The sequence below is a fragment of the Misgurnus anguillicaudatus genome, chromosome 18, assembly GCF_027580225.2.
Source record: "Misgurnus anguillicaudatus chromosome 18, ASM2758022v2, whole genome shotgun sequence".
Taxonomy (NCBI): domain Eukaryota; kingdom Metazoa; phylum Chordata; class Actinopteri; order Cypriniformes; family Cobitidae; genus Misgurnus; species Misgurnus anguillicaudatus.
In genome coordinates this window covers 16,020,841-16,042,309 of record NC_073354.2, presented here as the reverse complement: position 1 = coordinate 16,042,309, position 21,469 = coordinate 16,020,841, and the positions used below count along the sequence as shown (strand labels likewise).

General features: G+C 37.1%; 1 protein-coding gene across 1 annotated transcript; it reads left to right on the top strand.

Annotated features, from left to right (window-relative positions):
• The first annotated feature begins 1,183 nt into the window (after positions 1 to 1,183).
• Positions 1,184 to 21,469, top strand: ppp2r5ea (protein phosphatase 2, regulatory subunit B', epsilon isoform a). Its single transcript, XM_073855944.1, has 14 exons — positions 1,184 to 1,676; positions 10,452 to 10,612; positions 11,465 to 11,661; positions 11,930 to 12,031; positions 12,135 to 12,227; positions 13,357 to 13,487; positions 13,577 to 13,636; positions 15,669 to 15,777; positions 15,941 to 15,994; positions 16,112 to 16,162; positions 16,280 to 16,399; positions 16,590 to 16,717; positions 19,587 to 19,692; positions 19,776 to 21,469. The coding sequence occupies exons 2-14, from the start codon at positions 10,456 to 10,458 to the stop codon at positions 19,872 to 19,874; spliced, it is 1,407 nt and encodes a 468-aa protein (XP_073712045.1). The 5' UTR covers positions 1,184 to 1,676; positions 10,452 to 10,455; the 3' UTR covers positions 19,875 to 21,469.

Below are 21,469 nucleotides of genomic sequence, written 5' to 3'. Positions count from 1 at the left end.
CAAGAATTACTGCATAAATTAATAAGAAAAAACTCTCAAACATTAAAAAAAAATAATAATATAAAAAATAAACTTATTGACCAATCACAGAGCCAAAAATATTCTTTGTTTTAATCTCAATGTTTGGATTAAAGTAATATAATATATAGTATATAATGATCTCATATTGTAAAAAAAAGTGGTCATTGGTGCTTTATCGCCACTCTGTGGTTTTAGGTGCGCACTGCATCGAGGAGAATAAAATGTAGGCCCATTTCTCACATATTCACTTTGTTTTGTTCTAACATTTGTTTGTTTGTGATTATCCTGAAATATAATTAACTACCAAAATAATTTTAAAAAATCATCTTAATTTAATCCTCATCAAATTTAAAAGGCGTTTGCTGTTTCTTACAACAGTGTTGTAGGCCTAAGTCATAAACATCTTATGTTAACATATTCATTTCTCATATATGCTGTAGTTCAGTGGAAAGTTCAGGGTCGAAATTTAACTTAAATGTACATTTCTTTGCATTTTTATTTTTTTACTCTGATATTTAATTTTTTTGTTGAATCTCTGTTTATCTATTTTTATACATTTCTTTCTTTCATCCAATTCACTTTATTTAAAGTTTCACTGCAAACATCTTATTTTCATTTGCAGACATTTGCCCTGTTATTATTGTAAACTACAAGCAAATGCGTTGACAATGCAAATACATTTTTTGTCATGCCCATAAATCCCATAAAGCACATAAAATGAAATGTAAATGTTATTGCTACTAACAAATACAACATTACTGGTCAGTGTCATTCATGTTATGTAACATTGTGATCCAAGAGAGGAAAAAATCCCCCAAATCCTTTTCTAAGAATAGTCAAGCTAGTGAAACCGTTTATCTAGCTGTCTAAGGCATTTTAAACTTAATTAATTTGTTGAAATATAAATTAAGAGAGACAAATTGGGCAAGTAGGGACTGAAGCTCGTGTGACATTTCTCGCCATACGGGCATTTCTGGTCCTTGCCTTCAATCTCCATCTCAGACATTTGCTCTGCAACCTACCTTCATCCTTCCTCGACATCAATGACGCTTGACTTTCAAGGCGGTGCCTGCTTTTGACTGCCATTTCATTTTAACCAATCGACGCGTTCCGTCTGAAGACAGCAACCAATCAGTGCCTTAACCGCGCCAACCGACATTCCATCATGTTCGGTTTAGCGGTCTGTTTTGAGCCAGGGAAAAATTGGCACTGAGGACTAGCACAGCCTGCTAACATTACTTGTGATAACAAGTTAGCAATTATTCGCTAGTTAACTGAGTTTAACATTAGGGAGAAGGATAATCTGACCTTAGTGCCCAAACATCTGGGTATGTAGTCGGTCAGTGAATGTGTATGAATGTGGCTTTTGGTGCAGGCGGGGACGGCAGCTACAGGGATAAGCTGTACGGTGAGCTCCTGCTAGCAATGCTCACATACCTTTAGGCGGCTTGCTATTTGTCTGGTAAAAGGTGAATTTAGTGTGTTTCGAATAGGAAAAGCCGTTACCGTTTATAATTGGAGTTCGTTTCAAAGACAAAACTAGTTTAAAAAGTCACACACTAAAGCGGTTGAGTTAGCTGGCTAGCTGGGTCGCCTACAAGTGCAAGGTTAGCTGCCTCAAACGAGCCACCTGGACACGAAAACCGTCAAGAGAGGTAAGAAAACCAACTAAACACTGCATTACCAACCTGTTTGTAATAATGTAATGTGATATTTAACACGTGCCCTGTCCTGTCAATCCTAGAATGACAAACTAAGTAATTATAACACGAGAGCGATTTGTTACTGTGTAGTTTGATGTAGCTGTAAATGTAAAACATTTGTCGTATTTATAGGCAATTCAAAGTACAATCTTCTTTATTTTTAATAAATATTTGCACTTTTCACCAACGCATTTATTTTTAGTATTGGTGACATTGCTGTTGAATGAGCACCGGCTGTTAGCTATTCAGTGGTGGTGACTACTTTGTTTTTTGTACAAATATCGATTTCCATGTGATCTTTTCCACCCACATGTCATCAAACTGGGTTGATGAGAGTCTAATAAGTCTTAGATGGGAGGATTCTACTTAAACATAATCTCAGTTAGCAAATCTTCACTACTCTTGGTTTGTTTACCCAATTTTACACAAGATATTCCTGTCAGAAGTATAGATTTTTTTTACCTATAATGTGTTAAATGGGGTCAATTTTGAATATAAACAAAACACGACTTAATAATGTTTTGGGTTTGTCTCTTTTAGGTTTTCTTGAGCTTTTACATGTAATCTACCAAGGCAACAGTCTTTTTTATTGGCCTTGTCTTTCAGGCTCTTGAGAATGCAATATACTCCACACCTGTTTTTGTTACACAGCTGCAGTCATGCGTTTCATATACTGACAATTGAGATGTTTTAAGCTCGCTGATTCAGACTTCACCTCCAGGTTTGGGTCTGTTTGTTTCCAAGTGCTGGACACAACGTTATCTTTCAAGGACAGATGTTTTGTTGGAAAGGGCAATGTTAGATCATGCTACCAGCATAATGAAGCCATGCACTGGTAAAATATGCTGACTTTGACATAAGCAATTGCACTTTTTTTGTAAACAGAAATTCAGTTATCAGTTTTATAGGTGTGGGTAGAGCAAAAGTTTCTATAAATGTCAGCTTGCAGAAAGTGAGTTGTGCTAGTGTCGAGTAGTAGGCTAACCAAAACCCACAGAAAAGTTTTGTTGCCTTATTAAAAAATCCCACAAAATATTCTTCACTATATTAGTAATCGTGTGTAAGTCTAAAGTCAAACCATCTGTATAAAGGTTGTAATTTGAGTCAGACGTTACAATCAGTGAGTTGAGCCAATTGTAAGTGTCAGGGCCCTTCCTTATAAAACAAACACAGACTCTAGCTGATGTTGCATAGCAGTATGCTCTTAAAATCATAGCTTTATGAAGTGCATAATGTCTTTGTGATAAGGAAACAGGTCGTTGCTACTCATAAAGTGTTTCAGTAGAATTTACAGACGTACAGATAGTGTACAAATGAAGGAAATATAGGCACCGTTTGGCAGATCCATCTAAATCAGGGTTGCCCAAACTTGGCCCTGGAGGGCCGGTGTCTTGCAGAGTTTAGCTCCAACCCTAATCAAACGCACCTGAAGTAGCTAATTAAGATCTTACTAAGCATACTAGAAACTTGCTGCGGCAAGTTAAAGCTAAACTCTGCATGACTAAGTTTGCGCATGCGTGATTTAAATAAGCAGAAAGTATTGTGGCATATTACAAATGACTTATCTGTGAGCTTCTTATTTAAAAAAAATCCATGTGCCCTCATAATCTTTAATCAACAGCGCAAATTTCCTCTCCTCCTCGTAACGATCTCTTTTTACATCTGATTACAAGGAATGGCAAGAGGGCGTGGCCCTGGAAAGAATTGCAGCGATTAGCAACTAGACCCAACTTCCAACGATCCAATGAGTTTTCGATAGACAAATTCAAGTCCTGCCCCCTACCTTTTTTTCTTATTTCACTCGTACATGCGTCACAACGGGGGAAAATAAGACAATCGCTACTTCCGTTTCATTGTGACTTTAAATGTTTAATATTTTTTTTCAGTAGGTTACAAGGTACTGTTGGGGTTGCAAACACTTCTTGTATTGGCTAACATCAGCTTGTGTCGCAAAACCAGCCACATAAACAAAAGATGGTTGTATAGGGACAAAATCGTGACCTCCAATTTCAGCTATTAAAAGAATTGACAGAATGTTTTGACGGAAAATAAAATGTTTGTTTGCATAAAGAATCAGGCATTTCAACAGGTTGGGCTGCATTGCCCCCTCAGGAACGTGACATTTGCATGCGCTCTTTGAGGAAATTAGGTTCTTTGTTGTGCCAGGATGTTTTAAAAGAGCTTTTTTGGTTTCATACTTTGAGCAGGGGTACCCAAACTTTTCATTTTGCGACCCATTTAAACCAGTAATGTTTTTTGTAAGGCTTGCTTGCTTGTTGAAACTACTTAAATGTCTTAATATAACTAGGTCTAGTCCTGGCTTAGTCTAAATTTTGTCCAGGAAACTGCCCCATTGTCATTCTTTGTTATTGGTTAGATTAAACTGTTAAACTGCACCAAGCGACTTTGTGCAACCCACTGTGCGACCCAAAAGTGTGTCCCAACTAAAGTACATGAACAGTTAAATTGTTTAATATGGCCTGTGTCTATTACATTTCTGAAGAAGGTAAGCTCAAATGTAAGGCTACCTGGGCTCGTTACCGGTTTCAAGGTGTACCGAGGTTTTAATGGTCAAGGTTAAAACCACTAACATTTTCTGTAATACCATTTGCAAGGTATGAGCTGGGTTTATACAAAATTAAATCATTAAGTCATGTAATTTACATTTAATATATATATTAAAAATATTTTTTGAAAGAAAATTATAATTTAAAGGCTTTATATTCACCCAGCATACATTTTGTATGTTGCTTAAAAATCAAATGTATTGTGTCAAGTTAAAAATGTGTTGTTTGTATACGTCTGAAAATAACATATTTTAGTGTTGCAATGATAAAACCACAATGCTGTGAAAACGTGGTATTTTTGCTTAAGGTTATCATACCGCCAAAATCTCATACCGGCCCATGCCTAACCAGTACTTTCACATGGAGTGGTCTTGCATAAACGTAATTGGCTGGCTTACACAAAGCTATTTGCATAATGATTGGCTGACGCATGTGTTGGCGCTTGAAAAGTTGAGAAATGTTCAACTTCTTCGGCGAGCAACGGCAGTGACGCGATGTTGACGTATCCACAATTCAGTTTGGCAACACATGACGTCACCTATTAAAAATAAATGAGAAGCATTAATGCTTACGCCCCATGTGAATGTACCATGTGACTGTAATTAGTGCTTCTGATTATTCAAATGTTATCAAAAACCTTGTCTGACCAATTTATTTGGCCGTCCATATAGACATTGAACGTGTAATAAACAACATGGTATTTTAAACAGTTTATAATACTGGTAATACAGTTAGATGATATAAATCCTAGACTGTCGCTAAATGTACAGTGCTTGCTTTGTTTCTCAATGGTATAAATCTCAGGCTGTAACCACCACCACTGTTTAGGGCTTTATTACACCTGCCACAATGTAAACAAATCCTTGCTGAATCGAAAGCAGTAGGCCGACCTTTAAATATCACTTTCACGTAGGGACCTCAAAAGTATTGCTGCCTTAAGTGTGCTTTGCAAGAATGGCATTAGGTTACATGTGGCCCATCTCTTTACCTGTGCTGCAGACTGCTGATATCTAAGGTTTTGCACAAAAAAATATTGGTGACCTTAATTAACAGCATTGCATAAACATTAAATTTAGCTTTACTTGAATGTGTGGCGCTGTTTTTTCCAACATATGAGCTGTTTTACAGATGGCAAAAATGCTTCCCTACATAGTATGGCTTTGCCTCCAAAGTCCTTTTCGTTTATTACTGGATTTATGAGAGACTCGGATTTGCCAGTCAGATTTCTGACAGTTACAAACTCTTACAGGCACTCGGTTAGCATAAAGTATATACGTAAAAATAATTATCAAGTGGAAAGGCTTATGCCTTAATGTATGTCATGGAAATGTATTTAATAGTTAAGCTAAATAAAAAAACTAGTAGCTTGTTGAAGAGAAGAGGTCAGTAAGAGGCAGATTATCATCAGATTATTATCAGCCTTGTGTTGGAGGGTTGTGTTAGGGACATTGCTCTGATGATGGTTATAATATATGTTTTGTTGTCATATCAAGGGTACTTTGATATGCACAGTAATCGTAATCGTAAATGTACGCCAACACCCCGTCCAGGAATTCAGAAGGAAGCAAAGGGCCACGATCATTAACTATGAGTTCATAAAGTTTTTTTATGCTGACCCAGTGCTGTCATAAAGCCAGTGTTCAGTAATGCAGTACAGTAAAAATCTATACATTGAAATTCAATTTATACATCTGCTACGAGCGTACCACAAATCCTATGTATAGTTGCAGATCTTGCGCCATATCCTGACACACACCTCAGCGCGTCAGCTCTACGCAAATCTCCACAAGTGCTGTAATTGGTCTAGAAGCCCCCCAGCATGACATTTCCTTGTATGCTTTTCTGCTCGCAATGGTAATGAACCAAATTGAGGAGTGATATTTAACAACTCTAGCTGTAACAAAAGCTGCTGTCTATTTGGTGCTGATGCTTCTCCAACAACCTACACAATGTTGTTAAGATTTTATCTAAATATACAGGTGGGGTTGAGAACCAAGATCAGGTTCTTACTCAATATAAAAAAATACTATAGTGAAATGACTTGCCTGACATTGTTTTGTCAGTGGTTACATGCATTTCTGTTGATCATTGATGCTGTGCTAAAACTGCACTCAGCAACAGTGCTGTGTGTTGTACTCTGCAACAAACAGTCATCGTGAAATGCATAGTCCAGCTGGCATGACTTAGTCCAACAAGTGACTTGGTGTCCAATAAATAATCAGTGCAATGAATCATTCGCTAATTGAATAAGCTTGAACGGTTCTGAATTCACTGAGACACAAGTCATTACCTTCAGTCATTCCTAACTCAAATGAACTGAGAATCATTATAATGTTTTTTTCTGGTCGAGGCTCATAAAAAGTTCGCAATTACCAACTGGCTGTTAATATGACCCATCATCCGCTGTGGCAAGAGATGTATTTGCTATAACAAACTAGATTAAATCCATTTTTGTAACCATGAAGAATAATTCAAAATATGCTAGTTTAGTTTGAATTGTTCATGCATTACATATTTGCCAATGGCGACTCGAGCTTCAGTGTTTCCATAGAGAGTTGCACCTCCTCCTGCTGCTCCTTCGCTATCTGCTGGAGCGCGAAAGCTAAATCACTTCCTGTCACTGTGTACAGCAGTCCTGTAGGGGTGTTACATACGGCCTTCTCAGCCTTTACACTGTATGTGCCCCCAATCTGCCCAAGCATTTACTCTGTGATGGCACCCTTGTGTTTACTAGAAGTTTGAGGGGATAAATCTGATTCAAGGCATGATGATATCAGAATTTTACTTGATAAATGTGGTAATCATGACTTAGTCCAGCATTTAATTATATTTTTGATGAACCTGATATGTCACAGTCCTCAAAATTATCTTACAAGCATGTTTTGTGGTTAACAAATAATATTGCTTTGTTGTACGCAGTAAAACCAGGAACTTGAAGAGGACTGCTTGTTAAGGTGTATGGACATGACAGAGCATTTTTTAAATGTATTTTCCTTTCATTATAACAAATAACTCTACTACACAGGTGTGCTGAAAACTGGTTGTTGAAATACAATACTTCAATGAAGTGGACACACCTTAGACATGACAAATTTAGATGGATCCTTTCTGAAATCTATTGACCTGGTTTCAGCCTCATTAAGCTCGGCTTCTTTCGGCAGATAAAGACCTCACTGGTATGGTGTCCTCTCAGGTGATAAATAGATTTTAAGGAATTAACTATGTGAGCTACATAGTTTCGACTGTGACCAAAAAAAGTCCAAACCAAAAACACAATCATATAGCAAGTTTTGCAGCGGGAGTCTGGAAAATGACAATAAAATGACCACAGGGTAAATACCCATACACTTTTTAGGTAAATTGTTCACACATTTTTATACCAGTATACCCTTCACACATTAGTAGTGCTAAACTACTTGTATCACAATCTTATTCTCGGCTTACCAGTGAAGACCGTATGTGTAAAATTAAAGGAATATTCAATTTTCATAAAGTAAAAATCCAGATAATTTACTCACCACAATGTCATCCAAAATGTTGATGTTTTCTTTGTTCAGTCGAGAAGAAATTATGTTTTTTGAGGAAAACATTGCAGGATTTTTCTCATTTTAATGGACTTTAATAGACACCAACAATTAACACTTAACTCAACACGTAACAGTTTTTTTCAACGGAGTTTCAAAGGACTATAAACGATCCCAAACGAGGCATAAGGGTCTTATCTAGTGTAACGATTGTCTTTTTTGACAAGAAAAATAAAAAATATGCTCTTTTAAACCACAACTTTCCGTCTAGGTCCGGTCAAGCGCGACCTAACGTAAATGCGTAGTGACGTAGGAGGTCACGTGTTACATATAAAACGCACATTTGCGGACCATTGTAAACAATAAACTGACACAAAGACATTTATTAGTATCAGTTGACATACAACAACGTAGGAACGGTCCTCTTTCAACTCACTTGTAAACACTGGGGTTAAGTTTCGCATTCGTCTTCTGTGACCTCTTGACGTCATGACGTATTGCATAGGTGCATCACGACCAGATCTAGATGCGAAGTTGTGCTTTAAAAGTGTACATTTTTTATTTTTCTTGTCAAAAATGACAATCGTTTTGCTAGATAAGACACTTATGCCTCGTTTAGGATTGTTTATAGTCCTTTGAAACTCCGTTGAAAAAAAACTGTTACGTGTTGAGTTAAGTGTTAATTGTTTGGCTCTATTAAAGTCCATTAAAATGAGAAAAATCCTGCAATGTTTTCCTCAAAAAACATAATTTCTTCTCGACTGAACAAAAAAAGACATTAACATTTTGGATGACATGGTGGTGAGTAAATTATCTGGATTTTTCTTTTGAGAAAATGGAATATTCCTTTTAAATATAGTCTAGCCACAACAAACAGTCAGGACAAAAGCCGTCCTTCACAAACAACATGACTCAAGTCATTCTTTTCTTATGCAGACGGGCCTGCAAGGAGTGCTGGGTTATGTAGCTTTGAATGTGTTTTATATATGACAGTTTGTTGTGAAATGCTAGCTTTATGTCATGTTTTGAAGTAAGGAATGTCAGATCTACTCTGATATGGTCATCGTTGGCCATAAGTGTACCTTTAACTGTCAGATTTATCTGTGTAGAAGGGCAGTACTAAAGTACAGCCAACAACAACTGTGCAAGTAACTTGCAATTTATTTATTTATTTAAAGTCCCCCTGTGGTGAAAGTTGTTGTTGGTTATATGTCTGTGGTGTTTTTAATATGCTTAAGACAAACATGTGCAAATTCATCATTCAACACTGTTGCTGAAAATTGAGTTTTCATATTTTTATCTATGGTCCGAGCTGTGCGATTTAGTGGAGACGGGGACTAATTTGCATAATAATAGATCAGCGTATACTAAATGAGGCAACATTTAAGCTGTTTTAAACATGAAGAAAATACTGTTTTAGGAAAAACTTGTACATATGGCTGTTATGATGCTCAAATATGAGTTTTAAGTAGGTCTGTCAAAAGATTAATCACGATTAATTGCATACAAAATAAAAGTTTGTTTTTGCATAATATATGTGTGTGCACTGTGTGTAATTATTTTGTATGTATAGATACACACACATGCATTTTTATATATTTTATTTTATATATAAATTTGATTTTAAAATGTCTTAAATGTGTGTGTGTTTTTATATATACATAATAATTACACACAATACTTATGCAAATTTATCATGCAAACATACACTTTTATTTTGTATGTGATAAACAGCTCTAGAGTGATAAAATTATTGACTACAGGGGGACTTTAATTGTTACAAAGTTGCAATGATACAGTGTTTTGTAGTGCACTTTTCCCACCCCCATGATATCCTAGATGTCAGCTTACTTTCTTCAGCTGAACACAAACTAATAATTTTATATTAAAATGCCATCATTTTGTATTTTTATTAGGGACTCTTAACATGATGCTTCCAAAAGTGTGTGCAGTTATCAAAATAAATAAATGAGCCAATTAAGGCCAGTTGGGCTAAAAATGTTTGTGAAGTGAACCAAATATGTTTTGAGAGAAAACTTTTAATATTTTGAGCTTATTTAGCAAAATTGAAACCAAAACAAACAAATTTCAGCAACATTTAGATATAGTGGCCCATCTGTGACATCACATCTCACTGGTTCTTGTTTGTGTAGTTGTCATATATTTTGTTAGGAGTTACTCAAGATAGAACAATACATTACTGACGTGCCACTATATTTTAATCTTTTATGTATTAGGTAAAATTATAGCTCTCTAATTCCAAATGATTTGTGTTCAACTAAAGAAACAAAGTCAAACATCTAGGATTGCATGAGGGTTGCATTTAATGTTAAGTAATATTAAAGTATTGTGAATATTTATTTTTAGTTGCATAAAATTAGTTCTGAATCATCTCACCAAAGTTATTAGCAGTGTCAGCTGAAAATAGTATGAATGCTAAAATAATATTCGAAATACTGTCCTGACAATGAAGAGGAGGCACTACATTAATGCCAGATCAGACTCATTCACATAAACTCCTTTGATCTTTTGTTTTAAGCACGTTTGGTGGAGGTTTGTTTAATCCGTTCTGTACATATAACCAACTGCCCTCTATTCATTTTCCATTTATCTTCCTGTTTACTCCTCCTGTCCAGGGCTATGTCTTCATCACCCACCACACCCCCGTCGGTGGACAAGGTGGACGGCTTCACCAGGAAGTCTGTCAGGAAAACCAGGCAGAAGCGAGCACAGAGCTCGTCTCAGTTCAGATCTCAGGATAAGCCCATAGATCTGGTGCAGCTGCCGCTGCTCAAAGGTATGCAAAATGCCATTTATCCACACACCTCTTGGTCATATCAGGATAGCAGAGCATTTTGTGATGTCAAAGAGCTTTGAACTATTTTCATTTTGATCTGATAATGAGCTGATTTTCAAGATCATACGGTACATGCATGTATATACAGTGACACCAAAGAGTAAATGTTTGAGATTTGTTGGATAAATTATGCTACATGCCATTTACACAATAGATGTTTCTGATTCATTTTTGTAACCAGCTCTTCTCCAAATCATTTTAGTAGATATAGTCAACTTTGTCAGTTACATTATGTAGACAAGGTTAATGTTATAAACCAATAACGCTTATGTCTTCTGATAAAGAGTTAAGCAGGGAACATTGGCCTTATACTAATAATAAGCCCATATTGAAATGGTTTCCCAGACAGGGCTTATCCTAGTCCAAGACTTTTTTAACACCTTGCATTGACATATCCTATCATATATCAGTGCCATTGTTTTGTATCAAGATGCACACCTGTATTGTTTTGTAAAGTTTGTTTGTAAAAACTACTTAAATGTCCTACTATAACAAAGGACCCTAATCTAAACCCTGTACAAGAAACCGCCCCATTCTGTACCTCACCCTTGCTGTGCTAAATGCGTTTAAAAAAAAAATCAAAGCACTATTATTTGGAACAGTTGGGGTCAAATGTCATTTGGACCTCCGGGCGAGTATGTGAAGTATTTTAGGCGTCCCACCAACAGTGCTGAGACTTGAGACCGATTACAGTAGAAAAGTCAAGGGGGTTGATGTAAATCTTGTGTGGGTTTTTAGTGCTACTGGACTGTCGCATTAAGTCACCCTTTCTTTTTCTCTCTTAATGTGTAGATGTTTCGCCTCAGGAGCAGCCAGAGTTGTTCCTCAAGAAAGTGCAGCAGTGCTGTACTCTGTTTGACTTCATAGACACACTGTCTGATCTTAAAATGAAAGAGTATAAACGCACAACCCTCAACGAGCTGGTGGACTATGTCACTGTTAGCCGGGGCTACCTTACTGAACAGACTTACCCTGAGGTTGTCAAAATGGTAAGAAACTCCTGCACATGAGCACAAGTAATAACTGTGTGCCCTGTGTTTAAGAAATACATTTTTTTTAATGTAATAGCAAACTTATTGCTTTTTATTTATATGCATTTGGCAGAAAGTGACATTACATGGTATCCAGTTATGTATGCATGTGTGTTCATGACCTCTTGCAATGCCTACGCAATTTTCTACCACTGAGCTATATAAGAATGCACATTAATAATGCAAAGTTAAGATCGTCACCTTATGCTGCATCTGTTTATCACAGGTGTCCTACAATATTTTTCGGACTCTTCCCCCTAGTGACAGTAATGAGTTTGATCCAGAGGAAGACGAGCCAACGCTGGAGGCCTCATGGCCACATTTACAGGTACAGAGCCATGATCACTATGAACTTTAGGATGAAATAATATCTGTCAGGTTTGATCTTTTGAGACAGAATTTTGAATAAGTCTTTTTCTTTTCCACCTAAGCTTGTCTATGAGTTTTTCATTCGCTTCTTGGAGAGTCAGGAATTTCAACCCAGCATTGCCAAAAAATACATCGACCAGAAATTTGTATTACAGGTGAGTGAGATAATTTGTGCTTCATACTATTTTGAATATATTGGTTGTGATAAACTTTTGTGTGTATATTATAAGGGTGTCACAATTTCAATTTTAAATCGATTGAAACTAAGTCAAAACCTCGGACTTCGAATTAAAAAATGGAATCGTCAATGCTGCCACGCCCCCATGTCACGTCCGGTCAGCTTGCCAAGCGGGGAAAAAACACGCTTTGAGTGCTGCGAGTCAACTTCCTCTAACTTCACTAGCTACAGCCAGTCAAAAAATAGCATGGCAGATGCAGGAGACACCACGCGAGCTTAAGAGTTATGAAAACAGCATTTAAACATGACTTATTGGGGTATAGTCTCACAATCTCGTCTGACAAGAAATCCAAAACAGGAATGTTCATCTGCCAGGAAGTTTCGTTTTATCAGGTATGTGCGTGTACCATACATGGCAGGGCATCTCCGGGTTCAAGGTCAGATTAAATATTTCATAAAAGTCTAGTCTAAAATTGGCATAGCATTTTTTTGTGCTTTCAAAATTGAGAATCGAATCGTGGCCTTAGAATCGAAAATGTAATCGAATTGAGGATTTGGAAAATCGTGACACCCCTAATATATTATGTTTATATATAAATGACTTTATATAAACGGTATACTTCTACGCAGTGCAAGTTCAAGTGTCTTAATTTGAATGTAAAGTTAATTTAAATGAAATCTAAAAAAGTTGGATAATACACATCATGATCATTTGGTCATTAGCGCAAGGAATAATTGACGATGGGCCGTTAAATTATTCTAACATAATTTGAAAACCAACTTGGGTGTGCATTTTTTTTGTTTATTCAAAAATAATTCAAAGGACCAGAGTCAATTATTCCTTTTATACCACTGTTACCACAGACATTCCTCTGATGGTTATTTTAAGACATTTGACAGGTCAGGTGTGCGTTTATCAAAAAAATAATGCATACCCATGGAACATTTCTCAACCAATCAAAATAAAGCAGTCAACAGCCGAGAAATATAATATATGTGATAATGATCGAGTGATAATCTCTCATTTAGCTGAATGGGAGTATAAAAACAACAGACAATGCTCACAAGATAAGACTATATAGTTAACTAAGCTTCTGTATTTTAAGCTCTTGGAGCTGTTTGATAGCGAAGACCCTCGGGAGAGAGACTGCTTAAAGACAGTCCTTCACAGAATCTATGGCAAGTTCCTCGGTCTCAGAGCCTTCATCCGTAAACAGATCAACAACATTTTCCTTTGGTAAGGTGGCCTTTGCTTTTTAGTTTGTATAGATGGGGAAATATTCAAGTTAGCCGAAATAACCTTGTCCTTCTTTCCCACTCTGACAGTTTTGTTTACGAGACCGAGCACTTCAACGGAGTAGCTGAGCTGCTGGAGATTTTGGGAAGGTAAGCTTAATCTCACACGTGTTAGTCTAAACATGACACGATTGCATAATCAAATAACATCCAGATCCCTGTGTTCTGTCCTGTGGTTGCACTCCACTTAAAATGCAAAGATGTTGTTTAAATGGTCCTTGAAAGATTAAAGGCAAAATGCCATACAGAAAGCAGTTCCTGTCAAAAAGAAAGCGAAAGGGTCAAGATCAAAAGCATGACATGCAACAGATATAGGGCCCATTTCCCAGACAGGGTTTAGATTAATCCAGGACTATGCCTTAGTTATTACAAAAATATGTTACTGGTGTGCATCTTGGGACAAAACAGTTAAATTGATATATGTTAAAGGATTAGTCCATTTTCTTAAAAGAAAAATCCAGATAATTTACTCACCACCATGTCATCCAAAATGTTGATGTCTTTCTTTGTTCAGTCGAGAAGAAATTATGTTTTTTTAGGAAAACATTGCAGGATTTTTCTCATTTTAATGGACTTTAATAGACACCAACAATTAACACTTAACTCAACACTTAACAGTTTTTTTCAACAGAGTTTCAAAGGACTATAAACGATCCCAAACGAGGCATAAGTGTCTTATCTAGCAAAACGATTGTCATTTTTGACAAGAAAAATAAAAAAGATGTACTTTTAAACCACAACTTTTTGTCTAGGTCCAGTCCAGCGCGACCTAACGTAAATGCGTAGTGACGTAGGGAGGTCACGTGTTACATATATAAAACGAAATAAAGACATTAATTAGTATCATTCAACATACAACAACGTAGGAACGGTCCTCTTTCAAGACGCTTGTAAACACTGGGGCGGAGTTTCGCGTTCGTCCTCTCTGACCTCTTGATGTCATGACCAGTGTTGGGGAAAGTTACTTTTAAAAGTAATGCATTACAATATTAAGTTACTCCCCAAAAAAGTAACTAATTGCATTACTTAGTTACTTTTCATGGAAAGTAATGCTTACGTTACTTTTAGTTACTTTTGCGTTACTTTTTCTTGGCTAAAGCTTGATCTCTTTCAGGCCGTGAAGGAGTTTTTATGACTGAAAAGTTCAGCATTCAGAAATTGCATATTTCATCACAAAAATGTTTAGCTCTGGCCTGCCATCTCAGTTTCTGACTCAAACTGTTTCCACACAGGCACAGAGAATGCATACGTTTAGTTTAATTCCGTACATATTTTTTAATCAAATTAATTAAACTAAAAAAGTAACTTGAGTTACTTTTTTGAAAAATTAACTCAAATATTAATGTGTACATTTAAAAAGTAATGCGTTACTTTACTCGTTACTTCAGAAAAGTAATATTATTACGTAACTCAAGTTACTTGTAATGCGTTACCCCCAACACTGGTCATGACATATTGCGTTGGGTCAGCTGGCGCATCACGACCAGATCTACATGACGAGAAGTTGTGCTTTAAAAGTGTATATTTGTTGTTTTTCTTGTCGAAAATGACGGTCGTTTTGCTGGATGGGACCCTTGTGCCTCGTTTGGGATTGTTTGTAGTCCTTTGGAACTCTGTTGAGGGAAAAAAAACTGTTACGTGTTGAGTTGAGTATTGAATGTTGGGCTCTATTGGAGTCCATTAGAATTAGAAAAATCCTGCAGTTTTTTCCTCAAAAAACATAATTTCTTCTCGACTGAGCAGGGAGAGACATCGGCATTTTGGATGACATGGTGGTGAGTAAATTATCTGGATTTTTCTTTTAAGATAATTGACTAATCCTTTAAGATATGTCAATGCAAGTGTGCAATGATATTTGTATGGCAAACACTGTCACCACTCCTCTAACATGTCAGATAGAGTGTCTGTATTAAATTTATAGGTAATTTTATGCCTTAATAGTAACCAACTATCCTTGTTTGTTGGTTTAAATTAATGCTACTGTGTAATTTAAACTTATTTGCACACGCTTCAGTTACAAAAGCATCTGTTTCACATCAAGTATGTGGGAAGTAGGCACAAAGTATGTGACTTCTAAAAAAGTTTTGCAGCAAAATTCAGATCACTTTGTCTGATTTTACAGCATCATCAATGGTTTTGCACTCCCGCTCAAAGCCGAACACAAGCAGTTCCTGGTTAAAGTACTGCTGCCTCTCCACACAGTGAAGAGCTTGTCTCTTTTCCATGCCCAGGTACACACGCACTGCTCTCTTACATCCATATCCATACAAGTCTGTGCCTGCTCGATATATTTCAAGAAGATACATTCCTTGTTTTTCACGTTTGCTTATGACAAAAGTAGTTTAAATCAATTGCAGTGATTTTTTATTAAGCTGATGTCATCTTCTGTTTCAGCTGGCTTATTGCATCGTACAGTTCTTGGAGAAAGACCCCACGTTAACTGAGCCTGTAAGTGTTTTTTCCCGCATTTGTCACTATTATCTTCCCCATTCTTAATCGAGTCTTGTCTTGCTTTAGATCACTCCTAAAAGTTTCTCACTAGCTGTTATGTTTGTTTTGCTTTAGGTGATCAGAGGTTTGTTGAAGTTCTGGCCAAAAACCTGCAGTCAAAAAGAGGTAATTTTAATGAAGGATGATTTTGAGTGAGCTGCTTTCAAATGAAACTGTCTTGTAAAAAACTTTTTTAAATGTTTTCCCAATTTGTGTTCGTAACCTTATGTTCTTTGGTTCAAGGTTATGTATCTTGGAGAGCTGGAGGAGATTCTCGATGTGATTGAGCCCACTCAGTTTGTTAAGATCCAGGAGCCGCTCTTCAAACAAATTGCTAGATGTGTGTCCAGCCCTCATTTTCAGGTCAGAAAAATGAACAATACACTTAGAAAACTTTTAAATCTTTGACAGGCTTTATTATCGCATGCGATTAGTCTGTAATTATAAAATTCTGATTTTGCAATCCTGTTGATCTTCTGCCAGGTCTGTGTTGAACAATACTGATTTTAAAATATATGGACCAATTTGAAATGCAAGTTGTGCAATTTTCCAGGTGGCGGAGAGAGCCTTGTACTACTGGAACAATGAGTACATCATGAGTCTAATCGAGGAGAACTCCAGCGTCATCCTGCCCATCATGTTTGCCAGCCTGTACAGGATCTCCAAAGACCACTGGAACCCGTGAGTTTTTTATGCCCACCAGCCTGCGTCCATATGCTGCTTGTAAAGCGAATCTTAATTTATTGTGTCATAAGTTGTGTTTCATTACCCTTCAAATTGTGCAAATTAAAAATGCACCCAATTGAAACACGGTAATAAACTCCCATATATTGCAAAAAGTTCATATGCTTGGGTGAGGCTTTTTTAGGCAATTTGAAAAAGGAGTATATTGCAAAAAAGTAATAGAAAGAGTTTAGCTGGCTTATTGTGTAAACGTCACATGATCATTCTTAAAATATAGCACGGTATGTTTGATTGGAGGACAAGAAGGAAAAGTTGTGGCTTTGTGGCGTCTAGGGCTAACGATATGCGATATTAAATAACCGGAATCGCGAAACTCCGATCCACGAACCTGTGTCGCGGTCTGAGAAGGCGGAATCGCGACACACACCTTTTAACTCCCAGCTAGAGTTATCCTTCCCATCCAGATCCAATGCTACCACATCCTTAAATTGCTGTTAGTATTATTTGAAGTTAACATAATAAAATACGTAGACCTGCAACACAATAGGCTACTAGTTGAGGATAAATGATTTAATTGTAGACCTACCTGTAAATGTCCTTCAATAACGTGTGACTATTGCTGTTGCGTTGAAGGAATTTCCCTTATGGTGAAATTGAAGAACATTGTGCAAATTTATAGAACCCCGGTCAATAACACAGCGGTGTCTTAATGAATTTAAAATTAGCATGTATATGTGCACCTGTAAATGTAAACTTGCATTATCTTGTGTGTTCCTTGGTCGAAAATATGTAGAAATAAAAAAAAAGTACAGAACAAAAACATTTTAGCTCACGGAGCAAACGAAAAGCCGTTAATAAAGCAGACTCCTTAATAACGTAGAGGACGTGCTGAAACAGTCGAGTCGGCAGATTATCATCATGTTTATAATGTTTCACGCAGATATTGTTGATGAAAAACTTGCATATCTAAATGCCCGGTAAGAGTCAAGTGTTCAATCAGTTAAAATATTTTTTTCCTACTATGGAAGTCTATGGTCCCTTACTACTGTGTGTTTATTGGCTGCAACCTGCTTATCCGCGGTGCGGACGCTGTAGATAGACACAGATAAAACCATTAAAGGTTTTTATCTAAGGTGTTTTTAATGTCGCTAAGAATTGTATTATGGCGCTTTGTATTTGTGTTGATCAGTTGAATTAAAGTCATTTTAAACTGCCTTTAAAGGCAGAAGACGCTAATTCTTTCACCCTAGTTTCACTTTTCACACATTCACTGTATGATTTAACGAAATTATTATATTACATTATAAATTGAAAAATGTACAAAAAACAAATTACTCTCTTAACTCTTGACAATTTATTTGAAGAGCATTAAAGACATTTAATGTAAAACATCATCTCCACAATGGAGTTTAGTTCTGTTTGTTTTTCAACAGTATTTTGTTAAAAAGAAAACACAAGTATAGCTTTGGCTATTTATTTATTTCATATATCGATATTTATATTATTAATACTTTGTATAGTTAATCTGTTCTTTGGTGTACAGTTCAGTTTGAAATGTTATTTTAAAAAAATATCATTTGAATAAAAATCTTTCTTTTTGTCCTCTCCTTAACCCCCCCAAAGAATCGTGATATGAACAGAATCGTGGGGCAAGGAAAAAAAACGTGATACGAACTGAATTGTGGGTTTGGTGTATCGTTACAGGCCTGTTGGCGTCACAAGAACCGTCAAGTGCATGACATCAAAATACAGCGATTAAGGAATTGACTGGCCTGAACCTTTTTGATAATATGAACATGTCAGTCTGTGCGGTGCTTTGATGCCATCGCCATGGTTTTTGAAAGGACTTAAGATAACAAAATTACGTTTAGGCCTATAACGTCGGTTAATGGAAACATGGCATCATTTCGCAATAGGTTTTTGTCGAGAGAAAACAATGCTAAAGTTTTGCATAAATCTTTAAAGGGACACTCCACTTTTTTGAAAATATGCTAATTTTTTTAACCATTTGATTTTTACCGTTTTGGAATACATTCAGCTTATCTTCGGGTCTTGCAGTACCACTTTTAGCATAGCTAAGCACAATCCATTGAATCTGATTAGACCATTAGCATCGCGCTAAAAAATAACCAAAGAGTTTCGATATTTTTCCTATTTGGAACTTGACTCTTCTGTGGTTCGATTGTGTACTGGGGCCGACAGAAAGTTGAAGGTTGTGATTTTCTGGGCGGATGTGGCTGGGAACTGTACTCTCGTTCAGGCGTAGTGATCAAGGACTTTGCTGCCGTGGCATGGCTGCGGCAGGCGTAGTGATATGATGCACTGCCCGATAAAAGTCCCCATGGTTACTTTCAATAGCAGGGGACTATTTTCAGGTGCTGCGTAGTATCAAAGTCCGTGATTATTACGCCAGAATGAGAGTGTAGTTCCTGGCCGTATCTGCCTAGAAAATCGCAACTTTGAATTTTCTGTCGGTCTTAGTACACGATGTAACTACAGAAGAGTCAAGTTTTAAATAGGAAAAATATCGAAACCCTTTGGTTATTTTTTAGGACAATGCTAATGGTCTAATCAGATTCAATGGATTATGCTAAACTGTGCTAAAAGTGGTAGCAACAGACCCATAGTTCAGCTGAATTGATTCCAAAACAGTAAGAATAAAATGTTTAACTCTAGGGGAGCTGGAGAATGAGCATAGTTTCAAAAAAGTGGAGTGTCCCTTTAATTTATAACCTAAAGTTCTGATCTGTAATGACAATTATCAAGTGATTCAGTAAGATGCATTCGGATTTCCTCTCTGCACCCATTCCAGGACTTTAGATGTGTGTGGTTTTATGTTCATCACAGCTGTTTTCTTCACCTTCAGGGCAATATCTGCTTTGATCTACAACGTGCTCAAAGCATTCATGGAGATGAACAGCGCACTGTTCGACGAGCTTGCAGCCAGTTACAAATCAGAAAGGCAAAGGGAAGAAACGCACTGTATAAGGTTGCTTTAAGCAGTCGTGCTGTATGCAAACAGAATTGGATAAAACTCTGTCTCCCCCTCAGGGAAAAGAAGAAGGATAAGGACCGGGAGGACCTGTGGAGAAAGTTGGAGGATCTGGAACTCAAACGAGGCATCCAAAACAGCGATGGCGTCATTCCCACCTAACACGGACTTTGCTCTGCCCCTCTACGTGGCCCCAACCAATCCCTTTCTACTTTGCCACAGGGATCCCGCCCCCTCTTTGCTTCTCATGCTCTACGTACTTTACCGCACACTCCCTCAATCACTTCCTCCCTTTCAACTGCACTGTAAATAACCCTCTCCCTCTTTCCTGTATCATGCTACTACACTGAATGGAAGAAAAAAAATCGATTATGTGTACCTATGGGGAAGAAAGACTTCATGCACTCCTGTATGTATAAAAGATAATGGTAAAATGATAATCAACTATGGTCAAAGGATATATTTTAAAAACTTCAGAAATTGTTCAGCGTCTTCATGTCGATACCGAGCGTGATGCCCGTGTTCTCCAAGAAAGTGCCCTGGCTCCTTTCATCAAGACGTTTGAGGGCTTCGGATCTCTCTGCGATAAAAGATGTCTTATGACGACCTCACCTCCATGTATTTTTATTTCCGTACAAAGAAAGACTTGTCCAGCTAAACAACATTGATCTCCCCTGACTCGGGGGACACACAAACCCCCATACTCAAACGAAGATGCAAGTTTAAGGACTGGTGGGAAAGCGATAAACATTCTCTTTGTGGTGTGCACTTTCATGTTGTTTTGGACAGGATCAACAAAACGCCTATTCAGTCCAGTTCTTTACTGTACAATAAGGACAGGTGCTTTACTGCAATTGGCACCACAGACCAGAAAGCTTAATGTAAAGAATGGGCCAAAGTTGGCTTCAATGGTTGTGCTGAATTCAGAGGACAAACCTCTCTGAGGACCTTTTATTTTTTTAACTTGTGAACCAGGTTATGATCTGGTAATAGATTCATGCTGTCTGCTGTGGAAGCCTCTTGGGATTTCCAACATGGGAATTCAGTAGTTTACCAAGAAGTGGCAACGCAATTGTCAGTATGTTTTCAGAAAAGCTCAGTTTCTCTGACAATAGTAAGAACCAGGGGAATTTTGGTGGGATGCTGTGTTCAAAGCTTATTCAGTGTTTTTAACAGTTAAGTGACATATATATTTTTCATAAAAAACATTTCTGGACTGCTTATCATGGGCCACCCAGATTTCCACTGATCAGCTGTTAGTAATGATTTCACAATGGTTGAATGTTGTCCACGACTGAGTCAAGCAAGACAAGGTTTTTCTTTTTGTTAATGGAGTGTTGAAAATAAAATCCTGCTGTTGGGTTTTTAGGGCCCATGTAGGTAAAAGCTGATCCAGTAGGTCGTAATCTTTCTTCTGAAACACCAGCTGCCAGGGCAGGCTTGAGCTACAAAAGCACTTCAAGTTCGCTAATTAGTTGTTCTCGTGGGACTTCACCCCCTTTCTTCTCTTTTATTTGAAGTTCCAATAATCGTGGTTGTGGATTTTACATGTGAGGAGGATGTATTTTATTATATTTTATTTTTGGCTTAATCATGTGTCTCTTTCGCTCTTCCTTGTTTTAATTCTCCCAGGCTCATTGTGTGTTTATGATGGCCCACGTTTGATATGTAAAAAATCAAAGAAAGGGTTTGATGAATAGAATAAATTTAATTATTTTAAAAAAAGAGATATTAAATAAACCTGTTTTTTGTGATAA